Here is a 19,292-nt window from a genome sequence, read left to right as displayed (position 1 = left end):
TTTCCATATAAAATGTCTTGATAATTTGAGCTAAAACCAATTAAAAAACTCTTCGATATTGCTTCGAATATACGTTTTTTATTTCAATTCCCGGGGAAAAAGGTAGATATGATCTATGCTTGATTATTTCTAGCTTATATTGGGAGCGCCGCATGGGACAAACTTGGTATTAACGCTTGCGGCGGAAAGCATGAGGCGGAAAAAAGCCAATTATGGACATTTTGTAAAAGTTTGCGGCGAAAAAAGCCAAATATGGACATTTGCCAAATAAAGAGATTGAAAAACGCGATGACTGGACTTCTCATAAATGATTTACACAAGGCTTAATCATTTAGACAAGTCTATTTTTTCAGACCTAGTTTCAATGTGTGCTCAGTTACCTTCTGGTGGTTGTTTCTCAGGGCGTAGCTGAGTCTGGCGTATGGGTCCACTACCCTGTCCGAATCCTCTCTGCTACTTCTCGCCTGACTCTTTTTCTTCTCCTCTAGAGCAAGTACTATGTTGACTTCGTAGTTGTCCCCTGCACTGCCCAGCCACTCGGCCGCAAAGCCCTCTTGCTGCTCCGCAAGTTTCAACAACTCGTCCTAAAACAAACTACGGATGTTAAATCAGAGACAGATTTAGGGGAGGGGCGGATGCAACCCACTTGCTTTAGAAAATTGTCCCAATTGCTACCCCTTTGGTAATCTTTTAAGACATCCATTTCTGCCGACCAATCCTACAAGTTTTTTAAAGGCGCCTTAGGCGTCAACTAATACTAATTTTTGATGGGGGAGCGCACGTCTTTTTGACATATTTTCGTCATTAAAAGATTTAATAACTGAATTGAAACTAAAAATGAAGAGGGAAACGGTTTTTTTCCAATTAGAGGGGAGTGGAATCAACACATAAACTTTTATAATGTCGGCAAGCTTGAAAGCTGATGTTCGAAAACAACACTCTTTTCTTTTGATTTTGAGTGAGTGGGGCCAGCTTTCGGCAATTTTTCTAATATTTCATCAGTTTAGTCGACCTAAAAGTACGAAGTCGACATGTTACCCTAACTCGAACCGGACTTCTCTTCAAAAATTATATTGTGCTTTGCCACTGGGTTATCTGCTTCGAGTTACTTAATTCAATTCAATACTGCATGACAAATTTAGATGGCGTTCAGCAGGGCACCTTAAGCATGGGCATTTTCGATGCGAGGTATTTGAGTCTCTGCGCCATTTGGAAGGAGGCCATGAGGGGGTCATCACTCTCCATGATCATGGCATAGGCCGGACTGGAGAGAGCCTTCAAGGTGTACAGCATCCCCTCGGCATGCTCCAACACATTCGACCTTTAATGAAAAACAATCAAGCATGTGAGACCTTCCTCCTGTATCTTATCCTTGTTCCAACCATAGCTCAAATAGCACGCTTTATCAACACGATAGATATGAACTAGCTCCACTCTAATTTTCTACGCACACTCAAATGCCCACAATTGGTTCAATTAAAAATCTTTAGATTAATAAAACTACGCGATTCATTGTTAGCATGCTAGTCATGAAAATGAAGTCAACCGGATTGCTCTAATAAGTAATTGTATCGATTTTTGAACAAAACGAAAGAAAATTAGTGCTCGGTGTGTTTTCTTCAGGCTAATTTCGCGGACTCTATATACAAAGCTGATTCAACATCTGAATAAAACGAAACAAATTCAAAACCCAAACGGGTAGACAAAAAGAGTATAAGTTGCTTAGAAATTTACCAATTCAATTTGATGCAACTCAGGGGCAGATCTACAATTTTGTCGAAAGCAGGGGAGGGGGATTGGATTTTGAACGTTTGTTAAATCTTTTTTCGGTCGTCTAAATTCATTTTTCAAGCTAATTTTTGGAAAAAAAACAGGCTTTTTTGGACACTTTTTGGAAGATTTTAAACAACAAATTGCGTTTTTTTGGCCCGCGCTTCCCCTCGCAGTTACTATATATATTAGCGCCGAAGGCCAAAGTTGATGTCACACCAAAGGGATTGTGAAGGGGTCAAATCCCGGAGGGAGGGAAGGTGTCCTTGCCCCTCATCTGATTTCGCCCCTGGTGCAAGTTGTTCTGCAGAGTTTGAGCTAAATTTCAACCAGAAAAAATACATATCTGTACAAATCTCTCGGAGCCGTTTGAATCTCCATTTAAGCATCTCGTCTGGTAGTTAAACTTGATACACTGATACACTAGCTACATATCTCTCCAAACCAATTGCAGGTGGACTTTTTCTCTTTCTAGGACCAACTAATAAAATCGGAACTACTAAAAACAGTCGAAGAGCTGTGCAGTGTGCAATGATAACATTTTAAAAGGCAATGCAGTGTTTTTTACCGGTCTTCCATGGATCTGAGACTTAAAAAATAAATCAGTTGATTATTCAGAAATGTTAAATAAATGATAAGAACAATTTTTTTTGGAAAACGTTCTCAATCAGAATGAATCAAGGATATCTCACAAAAGTTAAAATAACCGGAAGACACTCGACACCTGACCCACATTTATGAAGCAACTTAAGAGGAAACACAAGGGGGTGGTTGGGGATATGGTATGGGCTGATATACTTAGTCGTCTATTAATATTTTCGGATATCTTTAACAATTTCCCCATTCGAGTACCTAGTAACGAATCTCTCCCCCACATAAAGAAATAAATTAACGGTTTAACATTCAATGGTTAAGCATCAACGGAGAAATTTGTACCTAGTTACAAATACCCACTTTGCAAAAAAGGGAATGAATAGTTAGAGAGATTTAAACATTTTACCGACTTCTTACTACAAAAATTTTTGACAATGGTGGATTCGCATATGGATTTAAGTCACCAGGAAAAATGTAAAATTTTTTAGGCATTCTCACGAGCTTTTTATTATTATTACGCAAGCAATGCGTAGTGTAATACTACAACTCAACTTTTTTCCAACTCATGTCGCAGTTATTGGTGCTACTTTGGTAGTGCAAAGGCCCTTGATGGCAGATTCAAATACCCTGTATGATGGACCGTCTCTTTTTACCTTGCCAATTTTTTTCGAAAATTTCAATGGGGTAGCTTTTACTCCGTTTTTTCTTTTTTTTTCAAAAATTACCCCGTAAAATCTGTGGCGAAGAGTTCAATCAAAAAGACAAATTATGGTGATTTCTCCTGCATGAGCTGCTACGCCCTTGTTTTTGTAGACAAAGGGTTATGGCCTCGGTAAACGTCCAAACTTTAAAATTTTGACCATTACTATGAAAAGATATTTTTTTTCTTCCCGAAAACTACTCAGCCAATTATTTAAAAAATTAAGTATTTAAAAAAAACCGCTGTCTGGAATCCTCTCTGCATAAACTGCTACACCCTAAATTTTGTATAAAATTGTTACAGCCCTTGAAGTTGACTAATTTTTAAATTTTAAATGATTTTCTCAAAAATAACCATGCCAATTTTGGCATGAAGGAATCAATCGAAAGAAAAAGTAAAAACAAATTTGTCTACTTGAGCAGCTATGCACTTTTTGATGCTGAAAAATAATTTTATTTGACAAAAAATCTACTTTCGAATTTTTTTCCTGTTTTTTTGAACTTTTTGATTTTCTCGAAAACCATCCTGCCAAATCTGAAAAATTCAATCAAAGTCGGAGAGTTCAATCGAAAAAACCAGGCTGTGTGAATTTCTTCTGCATCGCAGCTCTGCCCTAGTTTGTATAGAAAAGCAATGTTGGACTTTAAAGTCCATTTTTTTAAAAATTTTGTCCAATGTTGCAAGCTTGTTGGTTTTCTTGGAAAACACTGCCAAATCTGAGGCTAAGGGTTTAAATTGAGAATAAAATTTTGGTGTATCCCTTGTATATTAGTGTTTTTTAAATTTTTCTGTTGAATCCATTTTAAACAAAATTTTTTTTGACGTATTGATATTTTTCAGATTTCATTCAATTTCTCAAAAACGTATGTGCTATTTTCGAATTTAAGAAATGAATTAAATTGCAATGCTTTTATTAGCTCCTCTGCAAAGGGTTTTTTTTCTACACTTAGAACAAGCAATCGGTTATGGACTTGGTAAAACTCCAAAATGACTTGGAGTAAAACACTTTGTTTGCAGAATGCTCAAAATTAGTAATAACAATTTTAGGTTCATATCACAATGAATTCAATTTTTTGTCTTCGCGTCTCTGTCATAATTGGTTTGGAGGTAACTGTTATACCAAGGACTCTAAAAGATCTAGGTTCACGTCTGACCGGACGCGTTTTTTTCAAATGAAAAATATTCCATTTCAAAAAAAAACTGTCGGCTTATTTTTTGTCTGCTCACATTTTGTCAGTTTAATCGCCTCATTGTAAACCATTTTTGGTGCAAACAATTCACTTATGTAGTTGCTTTTAATTTTTTAAAATTTTGATTTTTTCTGTTATTTGTAATTTCTTGACTTCAAAGTTTTTTTAAATCTTAACAATGTTATTCTGCCCAACTAAATGCGGCTCGTCTTTTTGCAACTAAGCGACATAATTTTGAGTCCTTTTGATTTTTAGTTTTATGCTCACTGAAACGCTCACACTGTAAAAATCTTTGTAGAAATTTTCGTACAAAATTTCCTTGACAACATTTTTTTCCGGCTTCTATGTTTTTTTTTGGCATGATAGGCTTCTGTATATACTATATCGGCTTAATGTCTTCATATTGGTTCTCTTGACGAGCGAAAAAAATGTGCACACTGTTTCGCACAAATTGCTAAAAGTTCATAAGAAAATGTTTATAAAGTTTTTCTTGGCAACAGTTTTTTTAATGGAATTTTATTCGGCTTTTGTTAAATCGGTTGGATTTCCTCTTATAGCATCTTCCGACGAACTAAAAAAAATTTTGTGTGTGTTTGTGTGTTTATAGGGGTAAGGTGACCTAAAAAACTTCAAATAGTTCTTATGCTTTTGATTTTTTTTTGGCTTTTTTGTTGATTTGCTATTTTATTCGACTAATTTTAAATCGGCTTGATAACCTCATCGTGTTTCATTTGAAACAAGCAAGTAAAGCAAGTAAAATTGTACGTCGAAAGTCAGGTACATTTTTTTGGCTTTAGGGTTTCCGTTAGAGTATTTTTGGCTTTGCTACCGCTTGGTAATTTGTCTCTGGATGCAAAATTCAGTTTATTTTTGTCTTGTCAAGGTTTGTTTAAAAGCACGCCTGATTCATTTTGATAGATCTGAGTTTTTCAATTTTTTTTTGATTTTCTACGACATCGCGGCTTTGTGGTTCTGTATTGCAAGTCTTGCGAAAAGCAGCTTCGGCTCTATGTTAAATTTTCGAGCAATTGCGCTGCAGATGCAAGAAAACAAAGGTTTTTATTCTTGGGGTCGGAGGTTTCAATAACATTTTTTTCTTTTCCGTGAGTTACAGTTTTTTCCTTATTTCTTTTTGTTGATGCTTTTTAGAGCTATGTTTGCAGTTTTCTAGCTTGTGCTTACTTAGTGCAGCTTCACCTCTGAGTAATGGCTATGAAACAGTAGACAAATCAGTAGTAACTACTGCAGTGTTTTCGGAGATTGAAAATTTGTGCTTTTCTGGAGAAAAGTTTAATTTTTCTTAAAACAACTGTACTTTTTTTCAAGAAAGTCGCGCCAACGGAAAAACTTGCAATTTTTATATGTGCCTGTAAAATTTGCTAGTCTCCTTCTCAAGTATTAACTGATCCAATCAGAGATATAGGTTTCATGTTTAAACAAATCATAAGGATCATGTTTAAACAAATGACGCTTCATAAGCGGCTATACCTTAGGTTCAGTAGAAAAAGAGTTATGGTCTCAAACAAGCCAAACAGTTGCAACTTTGATTAATTTGTAAAACTTAGAATTTTTCTAAAAAATTTCCTGTTAAATTTGGGATAGAGGGTTCAATCGGAAAAACAAAAAGTAGAAATTCATTATAATGATTTGTAAACTACGCCCTAATTTTCCTTAACAAAATTATGATTGTAAAAAAAGTCAATTTTTAAATTTTCGTTTTTTTTGGAAAATTTTGTCTTTTTCAAAAACTAATCCGCCAAATTTGAGATTAAGAGTTCAATCAAAAAACAAAAACAAGTTTTATTCTCTGCGCATGCGGCTTTTTCCTGGATTTTTGAAAAAATTGTACTATTTTTGAACTGTTCTTTTTCTCAAAAACTAATCTAGTGATTTTGAGATTTATGGTTCATAAGCGAACATGGTGCTTAAATTATTTCCAGCATAAACAATATCATCGAACTTTTTGTAGAAAAATTAGTATAGATTTTGGAAAAGTCCTTTTTTTAACCTTTTAAACGTTTTTGGGAATTTGGTCACTATACCGGAAATCTAATACCCAAAAGCTATCAGCTTAACTTTATATGAAAAAAAACAGGGTGTTGCATAAAGTCTCATTTCTTCAGATTTGAAAATTATGCGTTTCTGCATCAGTACAAAATTTGATTACAATTTTTAATACAGGCGCATACAGCATTATATGTGCCACAAGTTTAATTTCAAATGACTGTGGCGCAGTTTCAAGGACGCGACGCTCCCAATCCATGGTCGGATAATCAAATCCGGAATATTGAAAGACTTTTATTTTTTATTTGGTCCAGGTTTTGCTGTATAGCAGTGCAGCGTATTTATTGGTGGCCAATGATAGTAAATTTACCACCAGTCGTGAAGCGAATGTGAGGACGTGATACTCCTAATTTCAACAAAAAACATTTTTAAGGTGTAGTTTTCCTTTTTTCCTTGTTTCACATTGTTTTGCCTGTTTAGATCTCTTTTTTGTATTTTCCTTGCTTGGGTTTGTGAAGCCCAGCTTCGCCTCTGTGTGCACATTTCAACACAATTGTTCTCTTCTTCTCAGAAGAGGTTTTGTTAAATGTAAATATAGTAGAAGACCCCACCTTTTAAGCATGACGTCGAACATAGAGGGTACTCTCACAGTGGGCGGGGGAAGGGGCTTGGATCCATATAAAGAGAGCACTTTGAGCATGTTGATGTTGTTGTTGACAGAGGCTTCCATCACACAATTAGCTCCCCTGGGAAACGTCGCCCCACTCTTGGCCATCAGCTGAAATCATAAACACCATCGCTCATTAAAACTGATGAATTTTTGTAAGCTCTAGATGTTTGTTGTCCTATTTTTCCTTAATGTCGAGGCAACAAAACCCAGCCAAAATCTTGTGCAAAACGTACTGCAGATTGGTCATAGTCAGGTGGCACAAAAGCATTTGTTGGTGCAAAGCAGAACAGATCAACTCTATGACAATCACTCCCGCCCCCTGGCACACATTTAAATTTCGTTCTTGAAAACTATCTGTAATAACTTTATTTTTTATTTCCAAGCCAGAAACTTATAACCATACATTCTACGAAAATTTACCTTTAAAATTTATTACGTTTGGGAGACATCTCCATTATGTATAATCAGGGGCGGATTTAGGGGAGGGGCGGGGAGCACGCGCCAAAAAAACGCGATTTTTTGGTAAAAAAATTTTCCAAAAAAAGCCTAGAAACCCCTAAAAACGCAGCGCATAATTTTTTTCGAAAATCCGCCCCCCTCTCGAGAAAATCCTAGATCTGCCCCTATGTATAATGTACTAAGAATTGCATGGAGAAAACAACAATTTCTTTTTCTGAACATATATGAACCAGATACCAAAAACCAAAAGTGGAACATTTAGCCGCTATAGCGTGGAAAATATGAGAAAAAATTGCAATGTGTGTGTAGTAAAAGTGAATAAGGTTGATTCCTCTTTCCAAGAAGCAACTCATTTACCGACATATTAGCCCCATCTACACCCTGCTGGGCTAACTTGTCCAGCAGAATCATGAGGCCCGGCTGGAAGTCCTGCTGTATGCAGATGAGCGGCTCCTCCTTCATGTCACACCCACTGTGCAACAGAGTTTCCATCATCTCCTTGGAGCCACAGATTGCAGCCAGTCCCAGTGCAGTGAATCCCTCCTTGTTCCTCCCACCCATTTGAACTTCGTGTCTAAAAACAGGCGCGGATTTGAACTGCCCCTCGCCCTCAGTGAATCGACCTCCTCACCACTCAAAAACTTCCTTCTTTTGGTACTGTTTCAGGACATTCTACGAATGGCACATCTATTCTTTGTTTTACGACATCCTTTCTCTGCCGACCGACGCTACAGTTTTGCTGAAGATGCTAGTCGCCGGTCCAAATCTTTCGACGAAAAGTGTTCAAAAGCAAGATATGGTCTTTATATGGTTTTAAGATAACTCGAAAAATCAATTTGATCAGCACCTGTCTTATTACATTGATAACAAGTTTTTTCGTATCAGTGTCCCTTGTCTGAAGAAGTGTTGGTTAATTCTTTGATAAAAAAAAAGAGACAAAAATATGACTTACATTACCATTTCCCCCACCTCTGAGCGGCGTCAATTCGCCACATTTGCTACGTGCTGATAAAAAAAAACTGGAAATTTTTACGACCATTCATTATCCGAATTGGAAACACCCAAACTCTCGAAAAAATAAGAAGTGGATTATTTTTTAGTTTGAGTTCAAATTGCGTTAAAATCGATTGTTTGAGCTCAAAACCCGGGTCGAGGTCGGAAATTTATGTTGCGACCATTGCTACTCAAAATGGCTATGTTGCGACCATTGCGACCTAAGTCAGGTATAGCACGACAATTGCGATTCAAAATTGGTATTTTGCGACTTTTTGCGACTGAAGAATTCTTATGCGACTTTGCGCGACCCAGAAATGATATGTTGCGACTGTGCACGACTCAAAAAAGGTATGTTGCGACCATTGCGACTCAAAATTGCTATGTTGCGACCATTGCGACCTAAGTCAGGTATGTTGTGACCACTGCGACTCAAGATGGGTGTTTTGCGATTTTGTGCGACCGAAGAATTCTTATGCGACTTTGCACGACTCAGAAGTGGTATGTTGCGACTTTGTGTGGCCCAAAAAAGGTATGTTGCGACCATTGCGACCCAAGTCAGGTATGTTGTGACCACTGCGACTCAAGATGGGTGTTTTGCGATTTTGTGCGACCGAAGAAATCTTATGCGACTTTGCACGACTCAGAAGTGGTATGTTGCGACTTTGTGTGGCCCAAAAAAGGTATGTTGCGACCATTGCGACCCAAGTCAGGTATGTTGTGACCACTGCGACTCAAGATGGGTGTTTTGCGATTTTGTGCGACCGAAGAATTCTTATGCGACTTTGCACGACTCAGAAGTGGTATGTTGCGACTTTGTGTGGCCCAAAAAAGGTATGTTGCGACCATTGCGACCCAAGTTAGGTATATTGCAACTATCGCGACTCAAGATGGGCATTTTGCAACTTTGAGCGACCGAAGAACTTTTAAAGGACTTTGCGCGACCCAGAAATGCTATATTGCGATTCTGTGCGACCCAAAAAAATTATGTTGCGACCATTGCGACCCAAGTCAGGTAAGTTGCCACCACTGCGACTCAAGATGGGTGTTTTGCGATTTTATGCGACCGAAGAATTCTTATGCGACTTTGCACGACTCAGAAGTGGTATGTTGCGACTTTGTGTGGCCTAAAAAAGGTATGTTGCGACCATTGCGACCCAAGTTAGGTATATTGCGACTATTGCGACTCAAGATGGGCATTTTGCGACTTTGAGCAACTGAAGAACTTTTATAGGACTTTGAGCGACCCAGAAATGCTATGTTGCGACTCTGTGCGACCCAAAAAAAGTTATGTTGCGACCATTGAGACTCAAAATGAGTATGTTGGGACTTTATGCGACCGAATATTACTCTTTAAAACTTAAAAAAACTAACAAAAATTGCTCGCTAAATAGTCAAAACTTGTCTGGAGAAAAAAACCAATAAAGCACAATGAGGTCGTCATTTTTTATTTAAAAAAATTGAAATTTTTATTTTTTCCTGTCGGTAACACTTCCCTGCAATTTTAAATCTGCTTTACCGGGTCTCTAGCAATTGAATCATAATGTTGGAGAAAATTGCAAAACTCCGGAGATAACGTACTGCTACCCCGCACTGACGAAGACAGATTACGATCGATTTTAGTATGAAAAAAGTATGTAGATTCAATTGAGATCGGTTTTAGCATGAAAAAAGTGCAAAAAGTTGAAAAGACCAAGTTAAAATTGATTTGGATCGATTTTGAAATGGTTAAAATTGATATCATAAATCCCAGCGAAAAAAATGATTCACATCATTTTTAAACCAAATTAAAACCTTTTTTGCAGTTTTAAATTGCTTTTCTTTGTAGGGGGATTAAAACGGATTCGAATCAATTTTTTATAGGCAAATTTCATCAGCTTGGAGTGTGTGTTGCAATTATTCATTGCCCATCATTTTTCAATTTACCTTCATAGCGTAGGTTCGCAAAAAAATAGACAAAAATTTTTTAAATAGCGATAGTGTTTCATGATTTCATTGCACATTTTGAGCTCAACATCTGTTTTATATTGACCATTTTCTTGAGTTTGTACAATAGTTTTAGCCCAATATCTGATTTACAATGATAGTTGTCGATGATTCATTTCAAATATTTCAGCTCAATTTTTGACTAATCGTGACCCTTTTCTTGATTTGTTATTTAGAGTTTTGCCATAATCTGCTTAATATCGAGCTCAAATTCTTGTTTTTGTAGTTTTCTTGAAATCTAGCACGTGTGCTTTTTTGAACAAATCAAAAATAAAATATTTGATTTTTTTAATTATAGGTTTTTTGCAGTGTTAGCAAAACAAAATTAATTTAAATTGATTTGAAATAGATTTTTCAGACACTTGAATTGATCTGCTCAGAAGTCTTTAAAATTGATTTAATTGAATTTTAGTATTATTCAGATGGATTTAAATGAGGCTGAAAATCCATCCAAATCGTTTCAAATCGATTTTCAAGACAATTAAATTGATTCAAAACTTTCAAGAAAGGTCGATCTAAATCGATTTAAAATCCATTTCAATTCCTAAAATGTAGATTGTTAATAAAATTTGAAATCGATTCAAAACCAATTTTGCCAGTGCGGGATTTCAAGTGATTTACCAATATTTTACAAAAAGAAATTCCCATGCATTCATCGTTGTTCACGTCTTGTTCGGCAACAAGCCTCCCATGTTTACTTCGCAGAGCAAAGGAAAACAGCAAAATATATTTTCGCAAAATTGTTCATGCGAAAATATATTTCAAAAACTTGATTCGCTCTGACTTGTTTTGTAACAATTTGGAAAGTCATTTTTAAAAAACTTTGTAAATCGAATTTCAAAAAAGACACGCAACGCGGGGACTGGAAAAGATCAGTTTTTTTTCTAAATTTTGAGGAAGTCAATTTCTGTGCGCTTCAAACTTTTTTGGCGTTTCTGACTGAATTGCCCGGAATTAATTACACGGCGCAATTTTCATATTGTTTTAATAATTATTTACCCACTTTTGCATTGTTTGACTTAATTTGATTGCTGAATTTAAAAAAAAGATCAACGATTAAAACAAACTTTCTATGATCAACGATTGAAACAAAATCCACACGTTCACAGGTTGAAAAAGATAGATTCGCTGAACTCATGGTGTGTAGAGAATGAAAAATAATTTTCTGACGCAAAACTTTTCTATGCTTATGTGTTCAGAAAAAAACTTTTGGCAAGTTTTGAAAATATCAATATTTTTTTTAAAAAAATTTAAAGTGGATTCAATTTTCGGGAGCGAAATCGGAATACCAATTCCATGGTGTTTGCGTTAGAAAAAACCTTTGAAGTGACGATTGACCTACTTGTGTTTCCATAGCATTTCCTCCACAGCAACACAGTCGTTGTCTTCGACCAACTGGAAGAACTGCTTCTCCAGGAACTTCGACATGCCTCCTCCTACACTACTCCTCTCACTGCTATCATCTGATAGACTGTCTGCGTCATCCCAGTCACTGCCAATAGTTATGGGCAATATTTTAGTTTAACCGTTGCATATCAATAAAACTTCATAGGTCTGAGACTAGCATTTTTCATTCTTGTATGAAGAGTTCTTAAATCGAAACGGATCATTAAATTCTTAAACCTGGAGAAAAGACGTTACGCATTTAAAAAAAATATGTCCAAAAGTACGTTTTGAATATTAATCGTGCGCAGTTTGATCACCCTTTAAACTTATTACTTGAAACTTATGACTTATGTTTCGACTGTGCTCGACTTAAGTTTCGACTGTGCTTGACCTATGTTTCTACTGTGCTCGACCTATGTTTCGACTGTGCTATACCTATGTTTCGACTGTGCTCGACCTCTGCTTCGACTGTGCTCGACTTATGTTTTGCTGTGTTCGACTTATGTTTCGATTGTCCTCGACCTATGTTTCGACTATGCTTGACCTATGTTTCGACTGTGCGTGACCTATGTTTCTACTGTGCTCGACCTATGTTTCGACTGTGCTATACCTATGTTTCTACTGTGCTCGACCTATGTTTCGACTGTGCTATACCTATGTTTCGACTGTGCTCGACCTCTGCTTCGACTGTGCTCGACTTATGTTTTGCTGTGTTCGACTTATGTTTCGATTGTCCTCGACCTATGTTTCGACTATGCTTGACCTATGTTTCGACTGTGCTTGACCTATGTTTCTACTGTGCTCGACCTATGTTTCGACTGTGCTATACCTATGTTTCGACTGTGCTCGACCTCTGCTTCGACTGTGCTCGACTTATGTTTTGCTGTGTTCGACTTATGTTTCGATTGTCCTCGACCTATGTTTCGACTATGCTTGACCTATGTTTCGACTGTGCGTGACCTATGTTTCGACTGTATTGACTGAATTCGGCTGTGTTTCGACTGTGCTCGGCCTCTGCTTCGACTGTGCACGACCTATGTTTCGACTATGCCCGACCCATGTTTCGACTTTTTCGACCGAAATTGGCTTTGTTTTGACTGTGCTCGACCTATGTTTCGACTTTCTCGACCAAAATCGGCTATGTTTCGACGTGCTCGACTTCTGTTTTGACTGTGCTCGACCTCTGCTTCGACTGTGCTTGACCTATGTTTTGCTGTGTTCGACTTATGTTTCGACTGTCCTAGACCTATGTTTCGACTATGCTTCACCTATGTTTCGACTGTGCACGACCTATGTTTCGACTTTCTTGACTAAAATCGGCTATGTTTCTACTGTGCTCGACCTATGTTTCGACTGTATCGACCATGTTTCCTTTTTCTCGACCAAAATTGGGTATGTCTCGACTTTCTCGACCTATGTTTCGACTCTCTCGACCCAAATCGGGTAGTTTCGACTTTCTGCTCGACTTAAAATTGCTTTTCGACCGCGGAATTTCAGTCCCAAAGCTGCTCTTACTCGACTTTCAAAGTCGAAACATAAGTCGAGCACCTCGACCCGGGAAACGCTTACTACTACTATTGTTATTGAGTGACGTTATGGAATCGAACTGTAGAAATACCACCGTATAGAGCAGTACTTCTAAAACAGTACGCAGTGTATATTCTCACGTTTGCTGTCCAGGTCGAAGTTTGCGACTCTTTTAAACCGACATGGCCAAGAGTTGCCTCGCTGGGTTGACCTCAATACGAAAAAAATGGTTGTCATACAATTCCATTAGGCGAGACTATTTTACTAAAAGCACTTTTTCCTACAAACAATGATTCAGCAACCCTTCAAACTTGTTTGCAAGTACTTTTCAAAAACTACTTGATATTTTTTGCCTGAGATTTCATTTGTCCGTCGAAAAGAATTCGTTTTGTAAATAATATGAGAATAATGTTTTCTGACAAAAATTACAAAACTACAAAATAACAGCTAGTTTTAGTTCTCGTTTAAATCGCCAAACTGGGTGTTACTCAAACAAACATTTAACCAAAAAAGTTGTCTTGTTTTGTATGCAAAATATCAAAATTTTGCCATAACGCATTCCAGACACATTTTTTTACACAGAGGAAACAAAATTACAATAAGATTTCCGTGAATTCAGAATTCTTATTTTTTGTTTTTATATAAAACGATAAACCGAAATCAGTCCAAAAAAATTTTCAACCACCGAACTCAACTACTGAAAGTTTTGGAAACAAAGGCTTTATAGCCAAAAAAGATTATTTTTTGATATCAAACTGTGTGAAATTCAATTGTTTAACATACCTGGCATGTCAATCACAACAAATAATTTAACCTGCAATATTATCGCCTCATATTGTTTCCTCATATTGTTACCTATTGATTTTGTTTTTCGATAAAATTTTTGTTTACTCTATTTTAGGGCTAAACACAAAAACAAACGCGAAAAATTGCTATCAGTTAAGGAAAAATATTAAGTTCTACAATTCACTTCATGTAAAAGTTGCAGTCGAACAATTTCAATAAAAAAATGTAAGTCATTATATTATAATAATAAAAAAAGCTAATCATTCAATATTAAAACATGGAAAAATTATCAGTATGCTATTTTAATAAAGAAGTTTCATATGGAATGGTATAAAATTGTATAAGCCTGTTTTCCGTTAATGAAAATCGAATTATTAACAATTTTTATCATATCAAGTAGTATGACCTAATCCTATATGTCCAGGGGTGTGTAGACATTTGGCAGCCTATGATTGGCAGCAATTTTTGCCGTTAAAATGACAAAAAGACAAAAAAAGTTTAAAAAAATCAAAAATCAATTTTCGCGGAAGTTTTTATTCTCATGATAATTTTCATTTCTCAAGCGCTAAAAAAATTTTAAAACTTTTTTGCTGGAACTGTTTTTCTCTAAAACCATTTGCTTAGCCAAATTAATCAATTGTTTAAAACTGAATACACTTGATTGTTTTACTCACCCAAAATTGAACTGAAGTAAAAAAAATTGAAACCAATTTTCGTAATACTGGGACATTTTTCGAATACTTTTTAAATGTATTTCAAATAACGACTCTAAAAAAGTTTTAGAGTGATTAATCACTTGACCCACTCGATGAATTTTAAGGGATCTGATTTACTTGGAATTATAAACTAAAATACACCCGGTTTGAAAGTTCCTTGCCACGGTCGGAATTACAATTCCTTGACTTATACAAAACATCAGACAAATTGTTTCATTGTTTCTAAGTCCAGAGCCACTGCACTATTAAACATGATAGCAAGATCAGAGAGGATTTCCAAATTTTGGTTTCTCGGTTAACCAAAAAAACTTAAGAATTGACAGGGTAGTTTTTGATAAAAGACAAAAATTTCTTAAGAACGGTAAAAAAATTTACTTTTCCAAGAGTCATTGCTTTAGTTGTGTAAAATTTTTGGGCTCAGATCTGGGACTTATTTTTGAAACAAAAAAAATCAAAAAACGGTCAAAAAATCAATAATTTTGACTGTTCCGAGAACCATAACTTTTTGTATACAAAAATTTGATTGTAGCAAATCAAGCAAGGAGTTTACCACAAACAGATCTTTAGATTTAAAAAAATAATCAGATTTGGGCGGGTAGTTTTTCAGGTTGGATCAAAATTAATCATAAAAGGTAAAAAAATCAATTCTTTTGCGTAAAAAATTGGTATTAGTTGGTCATGCAGGGGCACTTTCCACGACCAGTTGTTTTGATTGAACTTAAAAAAGCTCACCTTGTATTTGAATTGATTATAAGCAAGCAATTTATTTTTTTCTTCCGGCATATAAGCCGACAAAAGTTGGGTCAAAATTCTTGAAGAAAACAAAAAATCAAATTAAATCTGAAACAAACATTGCACCAAGGATTTAAGCATGTCAGCAGGCATGAACATGAGATATGAGCTTGTCGGCAATTGATTCAACTGGTTTTGTTAAACAAGTTTTTTTACCAGAAAAAGTTTATATTCCGATTTGATAACGCTTGCTAATCGCAAGCGCAAAAAAGTTAAATACCATTTTCAATTATTGATAAATTTGCTTAATCAAAAAACATATGATGCTTTGAAGAGAAAAAAATTGATCTTTTCGACAAAAAGTAAGCTAACGATATTCCGACAATTCACATTAAAATAGTAATTTTTATGCAGCGAAAGAAAGACAAGGTCCGGCTGGGATTCGAAACCTAGACGATCTGTTCTCAAAATGTATGCTTTTGTTATTTGGTAGCTGCCGACAAAAATAAAAGCAAACGATAGTCCGACTTAAAATAATAGTTTTTATGCATGGAAAGAAAGACAAGATCCGGCTGGGATCGAAATCTAGAAAATTTGTTCTCAAAATGTATGCTTTAGTTATTTAATAGCTGTCGACAAAAAAAATAGACTAACGATGTGTGCTTTAGTAGCTGCCTACAAAAAAGTAAACAAACGATAGTCCCACAATTAAACTCTAAAATAATAAATTTTATGCTACGAAAGAAATACAAGGCCCGGCCGGGTTTCGAACCCTAGACATTTTTTTCCCGAGAAGTATGGTTAAATTACTTAGTAGCTGCCGACAAAAAACTAAACAAACGATAGTCCGACAATTCAATTTTCAAATAATAATTTTTATGCTGCGAATAAAGACAAGGTCAAGGTCCGACCGGGATGCAAACCCTAGAAGTTCTGTTCCCAAGATATGTGCTTTAGTTCTGGATCAAGTGAGAGGGGCTTGAACGATTTTGAGGTTCGGTAAAAAGCAAGGTCATTTTCATATATATCTTAAAAAATTTGTCCCGTTGGGGATCGAACGCGACCTCCGAAGTCGCGTCCATTACCTCTAGACCAAGTGGAAAAAGACCTTGAAAAGTGACAAGGTTCAATAATAAAGCAAGGTACGTATACATACATATCGAACCCGAAACCTGTTGCTAAGAAAACTTGTATGCTCTCAAAATGTATGCTTTAGTTATTTAATAGCTGTCGACAAAAAAAAATAGACTAACGATGTGTGCTTTAGTAGCTGCCTACAAAAAAGTAAACAAACGATAGTCCCACAATTAAACTCTAAAATAATAAATTTTATGCTACGAAAGAAATACAAGGCCCGGCCGGGTTTCGAACCCTAGACATTTTTTTCCCGAGAAGTATGGTTAAATTACTTAGTAGCTGCCGACAAAAAACTAAACAAACGATAGTCCGACAATTCAATTTTCAAATAATAATTTTTATGCTGCGAATAAAGACAAGGTCAAGGTCCGACCGGGATGCAAACCCTAGAAGTTCTGTTCCCAAGATATGTGCTTTAGTTCTGGATCAAGTGAGAGGGGCTTGAACGATTTTGAGGTTCGGTAAAAAGCAAGGTCATTTTCATATATATCTTAAAAAAACTGTCCCGTTGGGGATCGAACGCGACCTCCGAAGTCGCGTCCATTACCTCTAGACCAAGTGGAAAAAGACCTTGAAAAGTGACAAGGTTCAATAATAAAGCAAGGTACGTATACATACATATCGAACCCGAAACCTGTTGCTAAGAAAACTTGTTAGCGTGGAAAATGTCTAGTTCCTGATTACAAATCACTTGCTCTCGCAAATGAAATAAAGGAAGTTCGCCTGTCTTTTGAACTGACGTATTTTTTAAAAAAGAAACCATGTACTCAAAAGTGGCACGTAAGTTCTGATTTTTATACTCAGTCAAAAACTTGAATTAAGTCGAATTTTGCTGTAAGGGACAACTGTGTTCACCAAAAAACTAAGATGCGAAATCAAGACTTTGAAAATTAAATTTTGATTTTTTTTATTTACAGTTTAACCATATGTAAGAAACCAGGGGCGGATCTAGGATTTTCTCGAGGGATGGGGGTGGCGCGGGACGGGTGGATTTTCAAAAAATTTTCGAAAAGTTTGTCGACCTTGTTTTAGATTGACCAAAGTGAATTTCCGAGCTCTTCCAAAGCGCTCAAAAAGACTGCGCCGCGGGCAAACTTTTAGAAAAACAGGCAAAAAAAAATTGCGTTTTTTGGGAACATTTTGGAAAATTTTGACCAAAAAATTGCGTTTTTTTTGGCGCGCGCTCCCCTCTCAAATTTAGAAAACATTGGCGCCGAGGGCGCCTTTAGAAAACTTTTAGTGTCTGTCACCAAATATGGATATTTTAAAATAATACAAAGGGGGATTGCTTCAGTGAATGACGGGCAACTGAAAAAAAATCTCAAAAAATGCTTGTGCACAACGCAAAAATATCCCTCCGCGCATAAATCAACGCATTTCAAAAAATTGACTGACCCCTGGAAATCGCTTCTTTTGTCTGATTTCTTCAAGTGCTGCGACTTGTCACTCCTGTGACTATTACTTCGACTGTGCCCACTCTGCTGCCAGTGAGAGATGACATCTTCGGCCGTAAAAAATCCCTCCCCTTTTCCTTCATTCTCTTCGTCGACTGGTTGCCCATCATGACTTGCTACTGGATTATTGGAACAAAAACTGGCGTTCGATCTTTCATTCTCCATTATCAGACTGCGTCAGCTTTCAAACAACTATTTTGAAGATTTTTTTAACTATTATGAATGATCGTAACTTCGAATACAAATAGCTCTAGCCAGTATTTTATGCCATATTACTTAATTCACATTTTAAAAAGTCAGTGGCTGATGTGATTGTGTGAGTTCTGATGTAAAGAAAAGAACTTTTCATTCGTCATGATGAAAATAAATAGCTTTAAATAAGTACAACCACAAAAAGTTACCATTAAATGTCAGTGCGTGAAAAAGCAGTGTCATAATCTCAGACTGTGTAATGATACTAAAAACAAGACTCCTCTGCTATCCTCAACTCGGAGATCTAAAACTCTGACTGCTCAAAGAGTTCGAACAGTTTTCATTGACCGTTTTCTCAATCAACTCAGAATAATTCAGAAAAATCTCCTCTCATAAAAGTTCTGGTTCCATGTTTCTCAATAACTAAATTGTTGTTTACTGATTTCTGAAATTTTTAATAGCGGTAAAAAAGCATTTTTTATTTATCTTCACTTTATGAAAATTTAAAGATTTCAGAAACCAAAAAAATATATATCTCACTATGGAAGGGAAACATTATCTCATAGTGAAATTGAATGGATTTTTGCAACATAAACGGACCCTTATTTCAAAAAATAATTAAAAATTAAATTAGATTTAAAATTTTATAAAAATGAGACCAAGTCTAGATTAAAATTTGATTGGTCTAAAGCTAACTTGTTGTAGTTTACTATATTTATTTGAGCGAATAAAAGATCTTTTCCTGTATGACATAACTTTTTGTTCCGGGTTAAGAAGAAAACGGAATCTTTATGCTCGATGGTTTTTTTTTATTCAGTTTTCGCTGATCGAAACAGTTTTCGACAAAAAAATTGATACCCCATATCAACTTCCTGAGTTCAAATTTTAAATGATATTTGACCTCCGATTGTTTTTTGTAACAATTTTGTAACAAAATCGTTACAAAAAAAGTTGTTACTTAAGTTCGGGGGGTTTAAAAAATGCCAATTGGCCATG

At 36.0% G+C, this 19,292-nt stretch overlaps 1 protein-coding gene across 1 annotated transcript; it reads right to left on the bottom strand.

The window, feature by feature from the left end:
* Nucleotides 1-341: 341 nt before the first annotated feature.
* On the bottom strand, nucleotides 342-18,437 carry LOC134841720 (uncharacterized). Its single transcript, XM_063857755.1, has 7 exons — nucleotides 18,046-18,437; nucleotides 11,709-11,858; nucleotides 7,745-7,961; nucleotides 6,870-7,036; nucleotides 2,339-2,359; nucleotides 1,162-1,321; nucleotides 342-584 (listed from the first exon to the last, which is right to left on the bottom strand). Exons 1-7 carry the CDS (start codon nucleotides 18,267-18,269, stop codon nucleotides 342-344), a joined length of 1,182 nt encoding a protein of 393 aa, XP_063713825.1. The 5' UTR covers nucleotides 18,270-18,437.
* Between the last annotated feature and the right edge of the window lie 855 nt (nucleotides 18,438-19,292).

Source organism: Symsagittifera roscoffensis, chromosome 3 (genome assembly GCF_963678635.1).
Source record: "Symsagittifera roscoffensis chromosome 3, txSymRosc1.1, whole genome shotgun sequence".
Lineage (NCBI taxonomy): Eukaryota > Metazoa > Xenacoelomorpha > Acoela > Convolutidae > Symsagittifera > Symsagittifera roscoffensis.
This window is presented reverse-complemented; position numbering and strand designations above follow the sequence as displayed.

Coding starts and splice junctions, on each gene's coding strand:
- LOC134841720 (XM_063857755.1), bottom strand. CDS start 18,269: ATGGAGAATGAAAGATCGAACGCCAGTTTTTGTTCCAATAATCCAGTA. Junction 11,859..18,045: donor AAAAGAAGCGATTTCCAGGG/GTCAGTCAATTT, acceptor AACTATTGGCAG/TGACTGGGATGACGCAGACA. Junction 7,037..7,744: donor TAGATGGGGCTAATATGTCG/GTAAATGAGTTG, acceptor TTATGATTTCAG/CTGATGGCCAAGAGTGGGGC.